This window comes from Tympanuchus pallidicinctus, unplaced genomic scaffold, assembly GCF_026119805.1.
Source record: "Tympanuchus pallidicinctus isolate F22 unplaced genomic scaffold, pur_lepc_1.0 scaffold30, whole genome shotgun sequence".
NCBI classification, from domain to species: Eukaryota; Metazoa; Chordata; class Aves; order Galliformes; family Phasianidae; genus Tympanuchus; species Tympanuchus pallidicinctus.
This window is the reverse complement of record NW_026294748.1, coordinates 555,438-570,139: the sequence shown is the minus strand read 5'-3', so window position 1 is coordinate 570,139 and position 14,702 is coordinate 555,438. Positions and strand designations below refer to the sequence as shown.

General features: G+C 49.0%; 1 protein-coding gene across 1 annotated transcript; it reads right to left on the bottom strand.

Annotated features, from left to right (window-relative positions):
* Positions 1-8,169: 8,169 nt before the first annotated feature.
* Positions 8,170-13,782, bottom strand: ANKK1 (ankyrin repeat and kinase domain containing 1). The gene is made up of 8 exons (XM_052697362.1): positions 13,595-13,782; positions 12,306-12,600; positions 11,576-11,727; positions 11,047-11,096; positions 10,782-10,937; positions 10,409-10,527; positions 9,868-9,913; positions 8,170-9,518 (listed from the first exon to the last, which is right to left on the bottom strand). Exons 1-8 carry the CDS (start codon positions 13,780-13,782, stop codon positions 8,170-8,172), a joined length of 2,355 nt encoding a protein of 784 aa, XP_052553322.1.
* Positions 13,783-14,702: the final 920 nt, after the last annotated feature.

Below are 14,702 nucleotides of genomic sequence, written 5' to 3'. Positions count from 1 at the left end.
CATTGGAACAAAGTCTTGTGGGAAGTGATCTCTGTAACAGATGGCTCTTAAGGACAAGTTAGAGAAATATGTTGCGTAAAACCATTCCTGAAGACGACAGGATACCATCCCAGAGTTCCTCCCAGCCCTATTCAAAACACTCTTGGAAACACCCATCGCTGCTGGAAAGAGAGGTGTAGTTCAGTTAAGGCAGTGTCACATGCAGACAGCCTTTGAAGATCCATTTGTGTGATAAAACGTGGCAAGAGACTTGTCACAGCCTTGATCTCATTCCCTGCTGCCTCCAAGTCTGGATCACTGCAAGCCATAATAGCTTAGAGCAGGGTGGGAATGGGTTGGACAGTGGGGAGCCTAAGATCTAACAAGTCATCTTCAGAGCAAGAACAGAACAATGGGAGATAGGGAAGAACAGCAGCATGCATTCACAGACAAATGGCATCACAGGCAGGACGTGCAGGGATTTGAATGGCACCATGCTATCATCTACTGAGCAGATTAACACTGATAGAGAACAAAGTGAGATAGAACTCAGAACATAGGTAATGCCAAGAATGGATTTCTGCTAGAAAAGACCAGAGTGTTTTGTCTCCTTTCCAGATTTCTGTCTGGAAATTTTGCAGATGTAATTCCAATTTACCTTTATCAACCTTTACTTTGATTCCAATAATATCAACACAAAAACATTTGATGTTAATGCAAAACACAAATGCAAACTGAAATACTTCATTTCAAGGAGCCGCCAGTCCCTTGGACTGCACCAACAGGGAGAGGGAGGGGGTTGTGCCCCTCTGCTCTGCCCCTGCAAGGCCCCACCTGCAGTGCTGTGCCCAGGCCTGGGGCTCCCAGGACAGGAGGGATGCAGAGCTGCTGGAGCGGGTCCAGAGGAGGGCACGAGGATGCTCAGAGGGCTGGAGCACCTCTGCTGTGAAGGCAGGCTGAGGGAGCTGGGCTTGTTCAGCTTGGAGAAGCTTGGGGACCAACTGTTTACATGGTCTGATAGTGACAGGAGAAGGAGGAATGGCTTTAAACTAAAAGAGTGGAGATATGGGTGAGCTGTGAGGAAGCAATCCTTTGGTCAGGGCGGTGAGGCGCTGGCGCTGCTGCCCAGAGAGCTGTGGGTGCCCCATCCCTGCAGGCACTCCAGGCCAGGTGGGATGGGGCCCTGGGCAGCCTGAGCTGGTGGGGGGCAGCCCTGCCCACGGCCGGGGGTGGCACTGGGTGGGCTTTGAGCTCCCCTCCAACCTGAGCTGTTCTGTGTCTCTCTGATTTTCAGATATTCTCCTTTAACGAGTTTAGCATGGAAAACTGAAATCTTTCACTGAAATTCCCACAAATTACTTTCACCAAGGCAAAAGCACTTCTTCTGAAAAGAAATTTTTCAGCAGAAAATCCATCATTCCATGATAGGCATGACAAACCCCACTTGCTCACTTCCCCTCAGTTAGGTTGTAAATTTCTCATGTGAAAAATTATTTCTAGACAGATGCGACACTAAGAAACCACTTAAGAAATCAATAACAGTCACAGCTTTCACTTCTCTGGTATGAATGTGAGATGTGGCAGGACCATTCCTTGCATCCACAGATATATTTACTCTCCACTGGATTTGTTTATGCAGCATTGGTTGAGAACCATACGTGTTAAGAGTCAGAAGGGAAGCAAGAAGCAGAATGCTGATAGCATCCATCATACTCCAAAATGCTCCATGAATGTCTGAGGACTTGGAGATCCTATGAATGGAGCTGTTTTCCTTTACATAAACAACCTGAAAAGATCTAGAAGGTTTCAAAGATGCTATAGAGATATGGTAATGGGGGTAGCAACCATGGGTCACTTGAACACCCACCAACATAATGCAGACTCTGTCAGTGCATGGATAGCGCTCACAAATAACTCTTTCCCAGGTTATGCAATTTTAACCCTTAGCACCCTAGCCTTTTCCCTATGGGTCTCTTTCATGGGAGCAACAGGAATCAAATGCAGACTGCTGGTCCAACATCCCCAAATTGTACCCCCGTGGCTCAACGGAGCAAAGGGTTGAAAAGCTGCTCGAAGAATCGAAGTCAGTGATACCTTTGGTCCACTGCAAGGGGAAAAACAACAGCAGTCTGAATAAATAAGAGAACAGAACAATTGCTTGTTTTCCTAAAAAACGAATAGGAGCTGCTCGCATTCAATCTCCCAGCCATATCTGTGTAGAGATATTTTATGACACCCCGGCTTCAGTATCTTTCAACAGCAAGCATTTAATTAACTAAACACATCTGAAATTGCAAAAGAACCCAGTGGCCTGTAGAACTGATCCTCCAGCATCTTCCACAATGCATAGAGCTAAATAAATGCAAAAGACTGCAAAATCAGACCAAGAGTGAATTACACTCATTGCACATACACGTCTATAACTCTGCAAGGTGCCAGATGACAGAGGTTCAGCCTGTCTGGCTTCAACTTGTTTTCCACTTTCACAAGCACAAATCACAGAGAACCCAAGTTTCAGATGCTTTAAGTCCTTTCTGTCCCACGCACAGAAGTGATGTCATCTGAACATTGCCCCTTGGCACTGTAAAGCATGTCATTTTGAGAGGGATTTGAACAACAAGAGAAGGCTGTCAGGAGCAATGACCTGGGGCTGCTCAAGCAGTGCACGTCGGCTGGGGCTGCTGCAGAAGGTGTAGATGCAGGGTAGCACTCCCAAGCCAGGTAAGCTTCGCCTATGTAGGCTGATGTGAGATCATAGAATCATCAAATCATGAGGCTTGGAAAAGACCTCTAGATCACCCAGTCCAACCATCCACCTACCACCATTGTTGTCCACTGATCATGTCCCTCAGTGCCATGTGTCCGTGTTTCCTGAACCCTGTCACTCTGTCCCTGCTTTCCATCCACAGACCTCAGAGCCTTTACAGATACTGTCTACTAATGACCTTCCCAATCTTGTTGCAGAAATTAGGCAGTGGAAGAAAATCAGAAATGCAACATGCATTTCTGCATTTCAGTGAGAGAAGCAAATCTGTGTGCTGGAGGAACGCAGCGTCCTGAGCAAGGCTGTGAGGAGCGCTGCTCTGCTTTCACCCAGGCAACTGAAAATAGCATAAAGACAGGATTTTCATGAGACTTAAGGCTGGCCTTTTAAAGAATCTGAGTGGTGCACTTGAGCTGGTGGAAGATTTAGGTCTTGTTCCTGCTCCTTACAGCAGGCACAGCTGACACGCACTGTCAGTGCTGGCAGCTCTTGCTTAAGAGATATATGGATGGTTATATCATGTTATCAGCAGGGACAAAAGACTGAAGCACATCTGAAGAAAGGAAAGGGGGGGGAAGGGGGCCTTGAGGTGAAGGCCCACGATTAATTATAGAAATAACAAGCAGCAAGTTGCACAGTCACAAAGAAAGTGGGGGCTGGAATGCAGTTTTCCAGAGTTTGTAAAGACTCATTTAATTTCTATAGAAACTGAGTAGCAAACAGGTAATTTTCTCTGAAAATTGCTTCTATCACCTCCGTAATGTTCTGCAAGAGGAATAAATTTCCCTTGTGCCTTCTTAATCCCCTGTTATTTTCATTATAAATTTAATTAAGCTCTTCTGGAGAGTGCTCCATGACATCTGAGCTGAGTTTTGTTTTTCTGTCAGAGCGATGATAGAAATGAGCTACTGAATTATGTGGCAATTGGATTTCTTTATTTTGTGTAAATATTTCAACTGACAGAGATGCTCATGTTCCCCCAGCAGTGCTGAAGAGAACCCAGCAAGGCTTTGCTCCAGCTCAGCACTGTGCCTGTGCTCCTGGGGATGTGCGCACGAATGGGAAGCGAGGAGCTGAGCAGTGGTGCTTCCAACTCCCATGTCAGAGATTATAGAACAGCTCAGGTTGGAGGGCAGCTCAAAGCCCACCCAGTGCCACCCCTGGCCGTGGGCAGGGCTGCCCCCCACCAGCTCAGGCTGCCCAGGGCCCCATCCCACCTGGCCTGGAGTGCCTGCAGGGATGGGGCACCCACAGCTCTCTGGGCAGCAGCGCCAGCGCCTCACCGCCCTGACCAAAGGATTGCTTCCTCACAGCTCACCCATATCTCCACTCTTTCACTTTAAAGCCATTCTCTCTCATCCCATCACTATCAAACCATGTGATGTCCCACAGCTCAGTGTGAGCAATGACTGCAATCAGCCCGGACAGGCTGGGAAACAGGCAGAAGACGGTCCCTCACGCCTCACTGTTTTCTCCTCCTATTTGGAGGTTAAAGCATGTGAAATGAGCACCAGAAGTTTCTGTCACAAATCCAAGCCCCTGGGAGCACTCATCAACAAAAGCTCTCGCTGGACTGACTTGGGTTACTGCTGTGGGTTTGGGCTGTTCTTGGGGTTGATGGATTTCTTCATTTGTAAGTTCAGGCAGACAGACGTTCCTGCTGCCAGTCACATCCATCATCTTGCAGAATTTCAAGCATCGCTGCTAAGAAAACATCTTCAAAGTGGTATTGGAGTAAAAATGTCACACCAAGGGAGAGCTGTCTGTCTGTGCCTCATATTTAATGCAATGCCTCTGACAGCTTAACAACAGCTAAACAGCTTAGGTCTCAGCAAGAGATCTGCAAGCTGTATGAGAACGAGAAACAAGACATTTTAATTAGAGGCAAAGCTTCCAACTCGCTAGCAGCACTGCTCTGCTCAAGGCTGTGAGCAGCTCTGCAGCTGCATGGATCCAGTCCTGGCACTGCTGTGGGCAGCACCACAATGTCTGTCCCCAGAGACCTATGTGCTGACACTGGGCACATCCTGAGGACATCCAGGTTTGCAGTGCTGAAGGACACTCCACATGGAGGCAATGCTTGGTGTTGGCCAAGCACCCATTCTTAATTCTTCTGTTGTTGATGACAATGTAATGAGTTTTCCTTCAGCATGCCAGTGGAGGAATAAGAATGTAATACAGGTGTTGTCTATTTCATTCTCCTGTAACACAAATCCAGGCTACAAAGTTCTTTCATCTCACTTGAGCAGCCTCTAATCCCACCCTGTAAGTCTTCTTCCTCCTCCCTTTGAAAACTGGCACCAAATAGTTATTATAAGAATCAAAGTGAAATTAGCAGATGTTAAGGATTTTTGTTTGCCTTTGCTTTACATCTTATCAAAACTGGATATTCTGACGCTACAAGGAAGCAGCCAATGAATCAGAGAATCACAGAATTGCTGAGGTTGGAAAAGAGCTCTAGGATCATCCAGTCCAACCATCCACTTATGCTGCCCACTGTCCGTGTCCCTCAGTGCCACATCTCCACATTTCCTGATCACCTCCAGAGATGGTGACCTCACCATTCCCCTGGGCAGCTGTGCCAGTGCCCAACACTCTCGTGGAGGTTTTCCTAATATTCACTTTGAACCTCCCACGGCACAACCTGAAGCCATTCCCTCTCATTCTGTCACTGTTACTCAGGATAAGAGGCTGACAGCCTCAGCGCACCACACCAGCAATGAGCAAGATGCATGCCACACTTGTTGAAGGCCTTGCTGAAGTCACCCACGTGTGCTGCAGGAGGGGACAGGCGTGAGCAGAGAGGAGCTGCATCTGTCATTGAATCACAGCCTCACGCAGTTTGGAAAAGATGTTCAAGATCATCCAGTTCAAGTGTCCTCCTACCGCCACTACGCCGTGCCCCTCAGTACAACATCTGAATGTTTCTTGCGTACCTTCAGGAATGGTGACCCACCACCTCCACAGGCAGCCTCTACCAATGGCCACTTTTTTGGAGAAGCTTCTCCTAATACCCAGCCTGAACCTCCGCTGGAGTGACTTGAGGCCTTTCCTCTCCTTCTATCGCTGTTACCCAGGAGAAGAGGCCGACCCCCAGCCCTCCGCAATCCCCAGTCAGGGAGCTGCAGAGAGCAGTGAGGTTTCCCTGAGCTCCTCTTCTCCACACTGAACAATCCCAGCTCCCTCAGCCGCTCTCCTGTCCAGCTCCCTCTGTAGGGCTGCCTGCCCTCAGGCAGATCCACGCTTCCCCAGCATGGTGTCGTCTGCCAACTTGCTGGGATGCACTCAGTGCCCTCATCCACATCATCAATAAAGTTATTAAGTAAGAAAGGCCCCAACACCGACCCCTGGGGAGCCCCACAGCTGGATGTAACTCCATTCACCACCATCTCTGGGCCCGGCCCTCCAGCCAGTTCCTTCCCCAGGAATGAGTGCACCTGTCCAAGCCAATTCCATTTCTTCCAAAGTAACATTGTTAATTTCCCCACAGAATGCGGCTCACTTGCAAACAGTGCCCACATACCAGCAGCACACAGAGCTCTGCTCCTGTGGCTGGAGGAGGTTTCCCAGTTTCTCCCTGCCTGGAAGCAGCCCACCTCCTGCCCTGGGTTTGGCAACACTCCGCTATGAGTTCAGCTTGTCAAATTTCAAAAGGAAAATAAATGTGCAAGAAGGGACAAAGGGACATTTTATAGCAGTCACAGCCACTGCAGCCACCCCACCTGCTCTTTTATTTAGCACAGTCCAGACAGCTTCAGTGGGTTGGAGCTCAGGCAAGGGGAAATGTACGCTGCATTAAGCAGTGAAATACAGTTATGACTCACATATGGCAATATATCTTCAGTCTCATGGAGCACTTAAAGATGCTTCTGTTCTGTCTTTCTTCTCTGCTCTGATCAAGCAGCTGCCAGCTTTCCTGAGACAATGAGCTCTTCTTAAGCCTGGAGTGAGCTACTAGCAGATCCTCCCTATACAGGGCAGCTCCTGTTGTTGGCTGGGGTGGAAAAGGAGTTCCCTGCCCTGTGGCATTCGCCCTGAACAGAGTAAACAGAGCTGTGGGTTGTTTACTGGTATTGCCACATCTTTCTAGCTAAAATGAATGAGAGAGACATCATTGCATATGAGTCTGGAATGGCTTAGCAGATGACAGTGGGAGCATCAGAAGTGGCACAAAAATGCTGCTCACTGCAACAAAATCCTTAAAGGCTACATGTTTTCCACAAAGGTCATCAAGCTCTAGAAAATCTTCCCGATAGACATAAAAGACAACTTCCCACTGGTGACATCGCTTGAACCTTCAGCTGAAAATAGCAGGTTCTGTTCTGTACCAGCCTGATCTGGCACCCACAGTAGGGGTTGGAACTAGATGAAATGCAAGGTCTCTTCCAATCTAACCCACTCTATGACTCTGTGATAACTTCTTTTGGCCCCAAAGTCTCCCCAGCTGCCACACTGCATCACCTGCACTGCTGCCTAACTTGCTTCAGGACAATCCCACTGATTTCTTGCCTGTAAAAACAACCCTTAAAGTAGGACCAGATGCATAAATAGGATGCATTTGTCATCACGCCTTTTCTACGCATCCACAGAAACATCCACAAAAACATACTATCAGCAAAAAAAATTTGAATCTAAACAATTTCATTCAATACCATGAGCAACACTTTCCAGACAAGCCTGTCTGGTCAAAGAGAAGAGGAGCCTGAGAGCAGCCTTGCAAACTAATAGCCCTCAGCTAAGGCAGGAAGGAACCCAACCTGACTGCATCCACCAACTGCACCCATTTCTTGGTTTATCCTTCAAGCCGTCTTCGGAATGACAGCCTGAGTGTTTAAGGGATGGAGTGGAATTACTTTGCAGTGCATTGCATCCATTTAAACACTTCTCACCAGAGATTTTTCTTACTCAGTTTATTTTTAATAAAGGCTCTTGTTACAAAAATGAGATGTCAGAAAATCTGACACATCACTGCACCATTTGCTTGGTGTCTATTTCCAGCAGCAGGTGAGAAGACTCAATTCCCACCTGCGCCAAGCTGTTTTACACCAATCTGCTCTGTCAGAAAACAAAGAATAAAAGCAAGAAAACATATGGAAGACACCTGTATGTGCACCACTACGCATGATTCCAGCAGTGTCCACTGTAAAAGGGAGTACACATATCCTTTTCCATCCCCACACAGTGAGTATCAGAACAGAGAAGCACAGCCTAACGCCAGCATCACCAAGCCAAAAGGGGCTATAAATTTGGTCACTCTCAAAAATAACTTGCCATCTTCCCTCTGTAGCTCTCTTTTATTATTTTAGTATTTATACTCAAGAATTGCCGTTGAAAAAAAATCCCCTGTAATCACCAGGTGACAGGATATAGTGACTTAAGGCTCTGATACTGGAAAATTTGAGTGATAAATGCCAGATGCTACGAATCTACAAATCTGTCCTTCTTGGAACAGTTCTGGGTCTTGAAATCTGAACATCATTCACCAGGGTCCTATTCTGCAATGTATTCATCTGCGAGTCCTTGCCTTGGAGCAACGTAATGATGTTTTCTTTCTGGTGCCTAATTGCCAACTGGAGGGCCGTGCAGCCAGTAATATCTTCCACACTGAGCAGAGCACCAGCCTTAATCAAGGTCTTTATAATGGCCATGTTGCCCTTGAGGACGGCGAGGTGCAGCGGTGTCCAGCCCACTTTGTTCTTCACATTGACGTCTGCCCTGCACTCCAGGAGATTGATGACAGTCAGAAAAGAGCCCCTCTGCACTGCAAAATGCAGGGGGGCCCACTCGGACTTCTCAGCGATGTTGGGGTCTGCCCCACACCTCAGCAGCTCGCTGACCACCGGCTCTTCACTGTAGCGCGTGGCCAAATGCAGCGGTGTCCAGCCCATGCTTCCCCTGACGTTCAGCTTGGCACAGCTGTCTTTCAGCAGGTGGATGATCTCGATGTGTCCTTTGAATGAAGCCAGGTGCAGGGGGGTCCAGCCTTTGTCCGTCCGCAGCTCGACGTTGGCTCCATACTTGATGAGTTTCTCGCAGATGAGGTATTTCCCCCTCACCACGGCCAGGTGCAGGGCGCTGTAATGGTTTTGGTCCAGGCTGTTGACACAGGCCCCGTTCTTCAGCAAATAGTGGACTACCCTGAACTTCCCTCTCTCCACAGCCACGTGGAGAGGAGTCCTGTGGTTCTTCTGCTTCTTCTCCAGGTCTGCTCCCTGACTGGCGAGGAGCTTCACCAGGCCGACGTGCCCAAAGCAGGCTGCCACATGGAGGGCGGTTTTCCCATCCACCTCTTGGGTGTTGGAGTCAGCCTGGCGAGAGAGCAGCACTCGGGCCACATTCTCAAAGTTGTTCTGGGATGCCAAGTGCAGAGGGGTCCACCCGTCGTGCTCCTGAGCGTTGACATGAGCCTGGTGGTCCAGCAAGAGGCGAACAATTCGGTCATCCCCATTCTGAGCAGCGAAGTGGAGAGGTGTCCAGCCATCCTCATCGGGCATGTTGGTGTCCGCACCGTGCTCTATCAGCACCGAGCAGATCTCTGGTGATCTCTTCTGAACAGCCACGATGAGCGGGGTGTAGCCACAGACCGCCTGGCTGTTCACATTGGCTTTGCAGCTCAGGAGAAACTTCACCTTTTCCACGTTTCCTTGGATCACCACGAAGTGAAGCAGTGTGAGGCCGTTCTCATGAACTCTCCAGATCTCCTGATACAGGATGTCCTCTGGGCTTTCCATCTCACTGTGAGAAGGTGGGCCGTGAACCTCCTGGTGACCGGTTCCTAAAGACAGGGGAAACAGAACACCAGGGGGAGAAAGGCAGAGTGGAACAGCTCGGTGTGCACAAAACAGGAGGGACAGCATGCGGCTCCTCATGTTGTGTGATGAAATAAAAGCATCCTAGAGATAGGGAATGTGAAAAGTTTCTTTTGAAGCCATGAGATGTTTGGTCTCTGCATCATGGGAACTTATTTCCCATATAGTTCATTTTGTTTAATTTAAAACGAAAAGTCACACACAGAGAAAACCTCCTTGAGACATATCCTTATCTCTGGAGAGCAATGAAATATCCTATTCTTCTGGTTTCCCTCTTCCTTATCTTTAAATGATGAAGAAGAGTTCCCTACTTACCACTGGCTCTGGCGTCTTGAGAGAAGATAAGCTCTTCTTTGTCACTCTCATTTTCGGGAAGGGGGAAAGAAAAAAACGTAAGAGAAAGTTGCTTATTTGCATTATATATCTTTTGCACAGATTTCTTCTTTGCTCCAGAGTTTTGTGTTGTCATTCGTGTGTTTTTTATTCAATCCTGAGAGCAGGACAAGTCATGACACTAACGGGCATGCAGGAGCCTGGAGATATCTCAGGACATCATGAGACTTTGCTCCTTAGCTCCAACTTTTTAGATATGACAAAGCCACCGCAATAGAGCTGTAAGGAAGGACCTTTCTGTTGGACCATCTATCGTTTAGCACAGTGGGCAGCTTCCTAGATTGATTTGGACTTTTCCCATCCCCATAAATGAATGACAGATGTGCACCCTATGCAAGCACACACAGGGTGTTGAGGTGCTCTGGTGATAAATAGTGATGGGAGAGGAAATACTTCCTCAGGAGCTAGTAAGAAGAGGGAGGGACTCAGAGCACTTCCCCAGGCACTAAGCAGCCTTGCTCACCTGCTGGTTCCCAGCAATGGCAGGTCTGTGGGACATCTTTCTGACAAGGCGCTCGTTCTCCGGATCCACAACAAGGCTTTGTATCAGTGACAGCAGCATGTCTGTTTCTACAGGGATATCTGCAGGAGCAGGGAGACTGTTAGCTGTGCAGATTACCCAGTCAGCACCCAGGGCTGTGGGAGTCCTCTGTTATCCTCTGCATGGGGAGGAAGGCAAGAGGGACAAAAAGGGTGTGTTGACAGCAGATGGGTACCAAGCATTGCCAAAGCGACAGGCACTTTATCTGGCAGCCAGTTACATGCAAGCTTATCCCCCAGTTGTTAATTCCTGCAGCTGACCTTTGCCTAATCCATTCGCTGTTCAAATACTGCACCTGTAAAGCTCGGTCTTTGCTTAGGGTCTTGATCCCAGCACCTCTTCATCAGGTCCACCATCTGCTGGCATTCCCCTGGCCAGTCGTCACTGATGGGTTCCAGGCAGGGCCTCTTGCCTGCTGCTACCTTGACGATGATGGCCATCATGTTGGCTCCTGAAAGAGTCACAGCAGCATACATTGGGTTTTTTCTCTGTGGAGGTGGCTGTAATAAACTTTTAATGAGTGCAGAGCAAGTAAGAAGTGGATTCACTCTCATACTTACCTGCATAAGGCTTCTTCTGCATAAGCACCTCCCAAATGACAATTCCAAAGCTGCAGTGAGAGATTGTGAGCAATCATTTCCATAGAGTTCTCATCGGACACAAACATAAAATCCACTAATTACTTCTGTCTTCCCAAGAAATGCAGGAAAGGTGTCCTTCATGATGGAAGAACTGGGATTGCACCCACCACACCCCCAGAGGACAATATTCTATGAATCATCACATACATCTCTGATGTCTGCCAACAAGGCTTGAGCAGTGGATGAGTGACTTATAGCATTTCTCATTACAGCCTACATCCCTATACAGCCCATTTTATTCCTATTGCCTTATCGAGTGCCTGACTGGTGCAAGAGCATGTGACCACATGAATCCCCCTTTGCTATTTCTCTCGGATCACTGTGCAGTGCAGTAGTGAAGGAGCTGACAGACATCCAGAACACAGCTTTTATAAGTGGGCTGCAAAGCAATTTGGCCAGAAGGATATTTGAATGCTGTCTCACCCATGAGCAGAAAGGCAGCCCTTACCTGTACACATCGTATTTGATTCCTGGAGGTTTGGTGTTCTGCAGAAACATTTCTGGGGGGATGTAGCTCAAAGTGCCCCTCAAAGCAGAGCTTTCAATATATTGCATTCGGCTTGACTGCTCCATCCATTTGGAGAGCCCAAAGTCTGAGATCTGCAAGCAGAGAACATGACATTCTCTCTAACATTCACCATCTCACTTCTCCTCATTTTAGCTGGGAGATATCTCTGACCTTCATGATCAGGAATATGAGGAGGCGTCTGATAAACCTGAGAAAACCCAGCTAAAACCAAAATCAGTGCTTTTCACCGAGTCCAGCAGCATCTGGATCAGCATTTTCCTCTGTATTCCCAGTTCTGGCACAATTGGGGCAGTGAGGCGCTGGCGCTGCTGCCCAGAGAGCTGTGGGTGCCCCATCCCTGCAGGCACTCAGGGCCAGGTGGGATGGGGCCCTGGGCAGCCTGAGCTGGTGGGGGGCAGCCCTGCCCCCGGCCGGGGTGGCACTGAGTGGGCTTTGAGCTGCCCTCCAACCTGAGCGTTCTGTGATTCTATGAATCTCCTACATAATCTGGAATATGTCGTGCAATTTGTTTACCAGCTGCTTCTTGCAAGCTGCAGATGTCAATCTTAATGATGAGTGTTCCTGAAGATCCTTGTTAGGCTTCTGGACTCAAAAAAGCCTATGTACTACCAAGAGAAATGACTTGTCCCTGCAAACAATAAGGCCATACCTTGACATGCATATTCCCATCAAGGAGGATATTCCCTGGCTTTAGGTCTAAGTGAAGCAAAGGAGGTGTCATGCTGTGCAGGAAATTCATAGCCAAGCCCATCTCATGGATAACCCGGAATTTGAGCTGCCATGACATTTTGTGAGTGGGCAGGATTTTCTCCAAGGACCCTCTGGCCATGTATTCCATCACTATGCCCAGAGGGCTGTTGCAGACTCCGTAGATAGTTACAATGTGCTGGAATTTTATTTTCTCCATCTTGGTTGCTTCTTCCATTAGACAGTTCACACTAGTTCTGGGTCAAAAAAAAAAAAAAGAACCAAGAGATGGTGTCAGTGCTGATCCATAGGTGGAGTTCCTGTACAGCAGTTTAGGGCTATCCAAGCAGCCCTGTACACCCCTAAAAGATTCAAATTTCCCTTGAATTGGTCCCGAGGCAGTCTAGACAAGTCTGCCCATTGCTGCCAGCTCTGCCAGACTTGCTTTACTAAATCTTTGCAGTTCCCAACCTGCTGAACAAGTCGGAGTGCCCAGAGTGTGCTGACAGACATCAAGCAGTACAAGTGTAAAGACTTCTAGAAGTTAGAAAGCATACCCTGGGAATGAATCTGAGCTCACAATGACATCCTGCTGGGCCACCCTCACATCTAAACACAGTTCAGCTGATCAAAACCCTCTGCCAGACTTTCTCCAGTGGAACGGACCCCACACTGGGTTACCCCAGGCGTGTTATCTCCAGTAGAAAGGCTCACTGCAGGAAGGCACAGCCTGCAGCATGGAGTGCTGCACAAGGAGGGACCCGTGTGGTTTCTGGCTCCCTCTGGGGTAGAGCTGCAAGGCATGGCCCCCACCTGCTCCCTTCCAGCACAGGATGGTGGGTGCTGGCACAGCACTGCTTAGCCCCTGCCCTCTTGCTTTGGGGGTATCCATAAGATTAAACTTTCTTGAACTGATACATACAGCAGTAAAACTGATCAGCTTGATTCTCTTATTCCCCAGAATAGAAAGACTAAATGCAATATGCAGAGCACAAACACTGCAAACCAAAGGCATGGTCACTGCCAAATTAAGCCATCTCCACGGGAGTCAGTAACATCACAGGAAAAGAAATATCAGCATGTGGCTACAAACCAGACGGGATTCATTCAGCTTGAATGCAATAAAAATTTAGAATAAATACCTTCATCAGCTCATCGAGCCCAGCAACAACTACTAGAAACTCCTCTGCTAATTAGGTTTAAGACACATATACATGCCAGATTGCAGTGCTGGAGGAGAGCAGGCATTACCTCTCTGCGCCGGGGTCGTGCAGCAGGTACGGGGAGCATTTCACCGCATAGACCGTCCTCCACTTCTTGTGCTTGACCTGGTACACGCACCCAAAGCCCCCGCTGGCCACTTTCACCCAGTCCTCCTCGAAGTCCTCCTTGCTGAAGACAGTGAGGCTGCCACATTGCTGCTCTGTCCCCGAAGCCATGGCATCAGAGGCAGCCCGGCACTGCCAGTTGCTTCAGTGTGTGTAGGAATAACTGTGGAGCTCCTCCACACCCAGTGGGGATGGGGAGGTGCATGGTGAGCCAAGGGGTGGGTCTCCAGACCTTGTATGTAAGGAACATGAGCACGTAAAACTGAGAAACTGCTTGAAAAGAAATGTAAGCAGCATGGAGAGGCAGGGAGCAGGGATGAAGGAGCTGCTGACTGCCTGGAGGGGCATTTCAGGTCAGGAAAGCACAGCAAGGAGCTGGTTGAGGCAGTTCAGCCAGCTCTGGCTGCTGGCTGCTTTGGTGGTGGTTGGTGAACCCACTCACAATGGCTGCTCCCATGCTCCATAGTGCATGCAGCAACTGTTGTGGGACATTGATAGGATGGCTCAGTGAGCAACAGGCCTTCCTGCAGCTCCAGAGGGCTCTCCTGCAGTTATTACCAACAGATCTTTATTCAGAATCGTAGATTATAGAATGGCTCAGGTTGGAGGGGAGCTCAAAGCCCACCCAGTGCCACCCCCGGCCGGGGGCAGGGCTGCCCCCCACCAGCTCAGGCTGCCCAGGGCCCCATCCCACCTGGCCTGGAGTGCCTGCAGGGATGGGGCACCCACAGCTCTCTGGGCAACCTGTGCCAGCGCCTCACCGCCCTCACTGCCAAACCTTCTTCCTCAGCTCCACCTCAATCTCCCCTCTTGTGGTCTGAAGCCATCTCCCCTTCTCCCATCACACAGACCCACTGCAGAGTCCGTCCCCTCCCTTCTCACAGCCCCTTCAGATGCTGACGGGCCGCTCTCAGCTCTCCTTCTCTTGCCTTCTCTTCTCCGTGCTGCTCAGCCCCAGCTCTCGGCCTGTCCTCGCAGGGAGGGCTTCCATCCCTGCCGCCATTTCTGTGTCCCTCCTCTGGCCGCGCTCC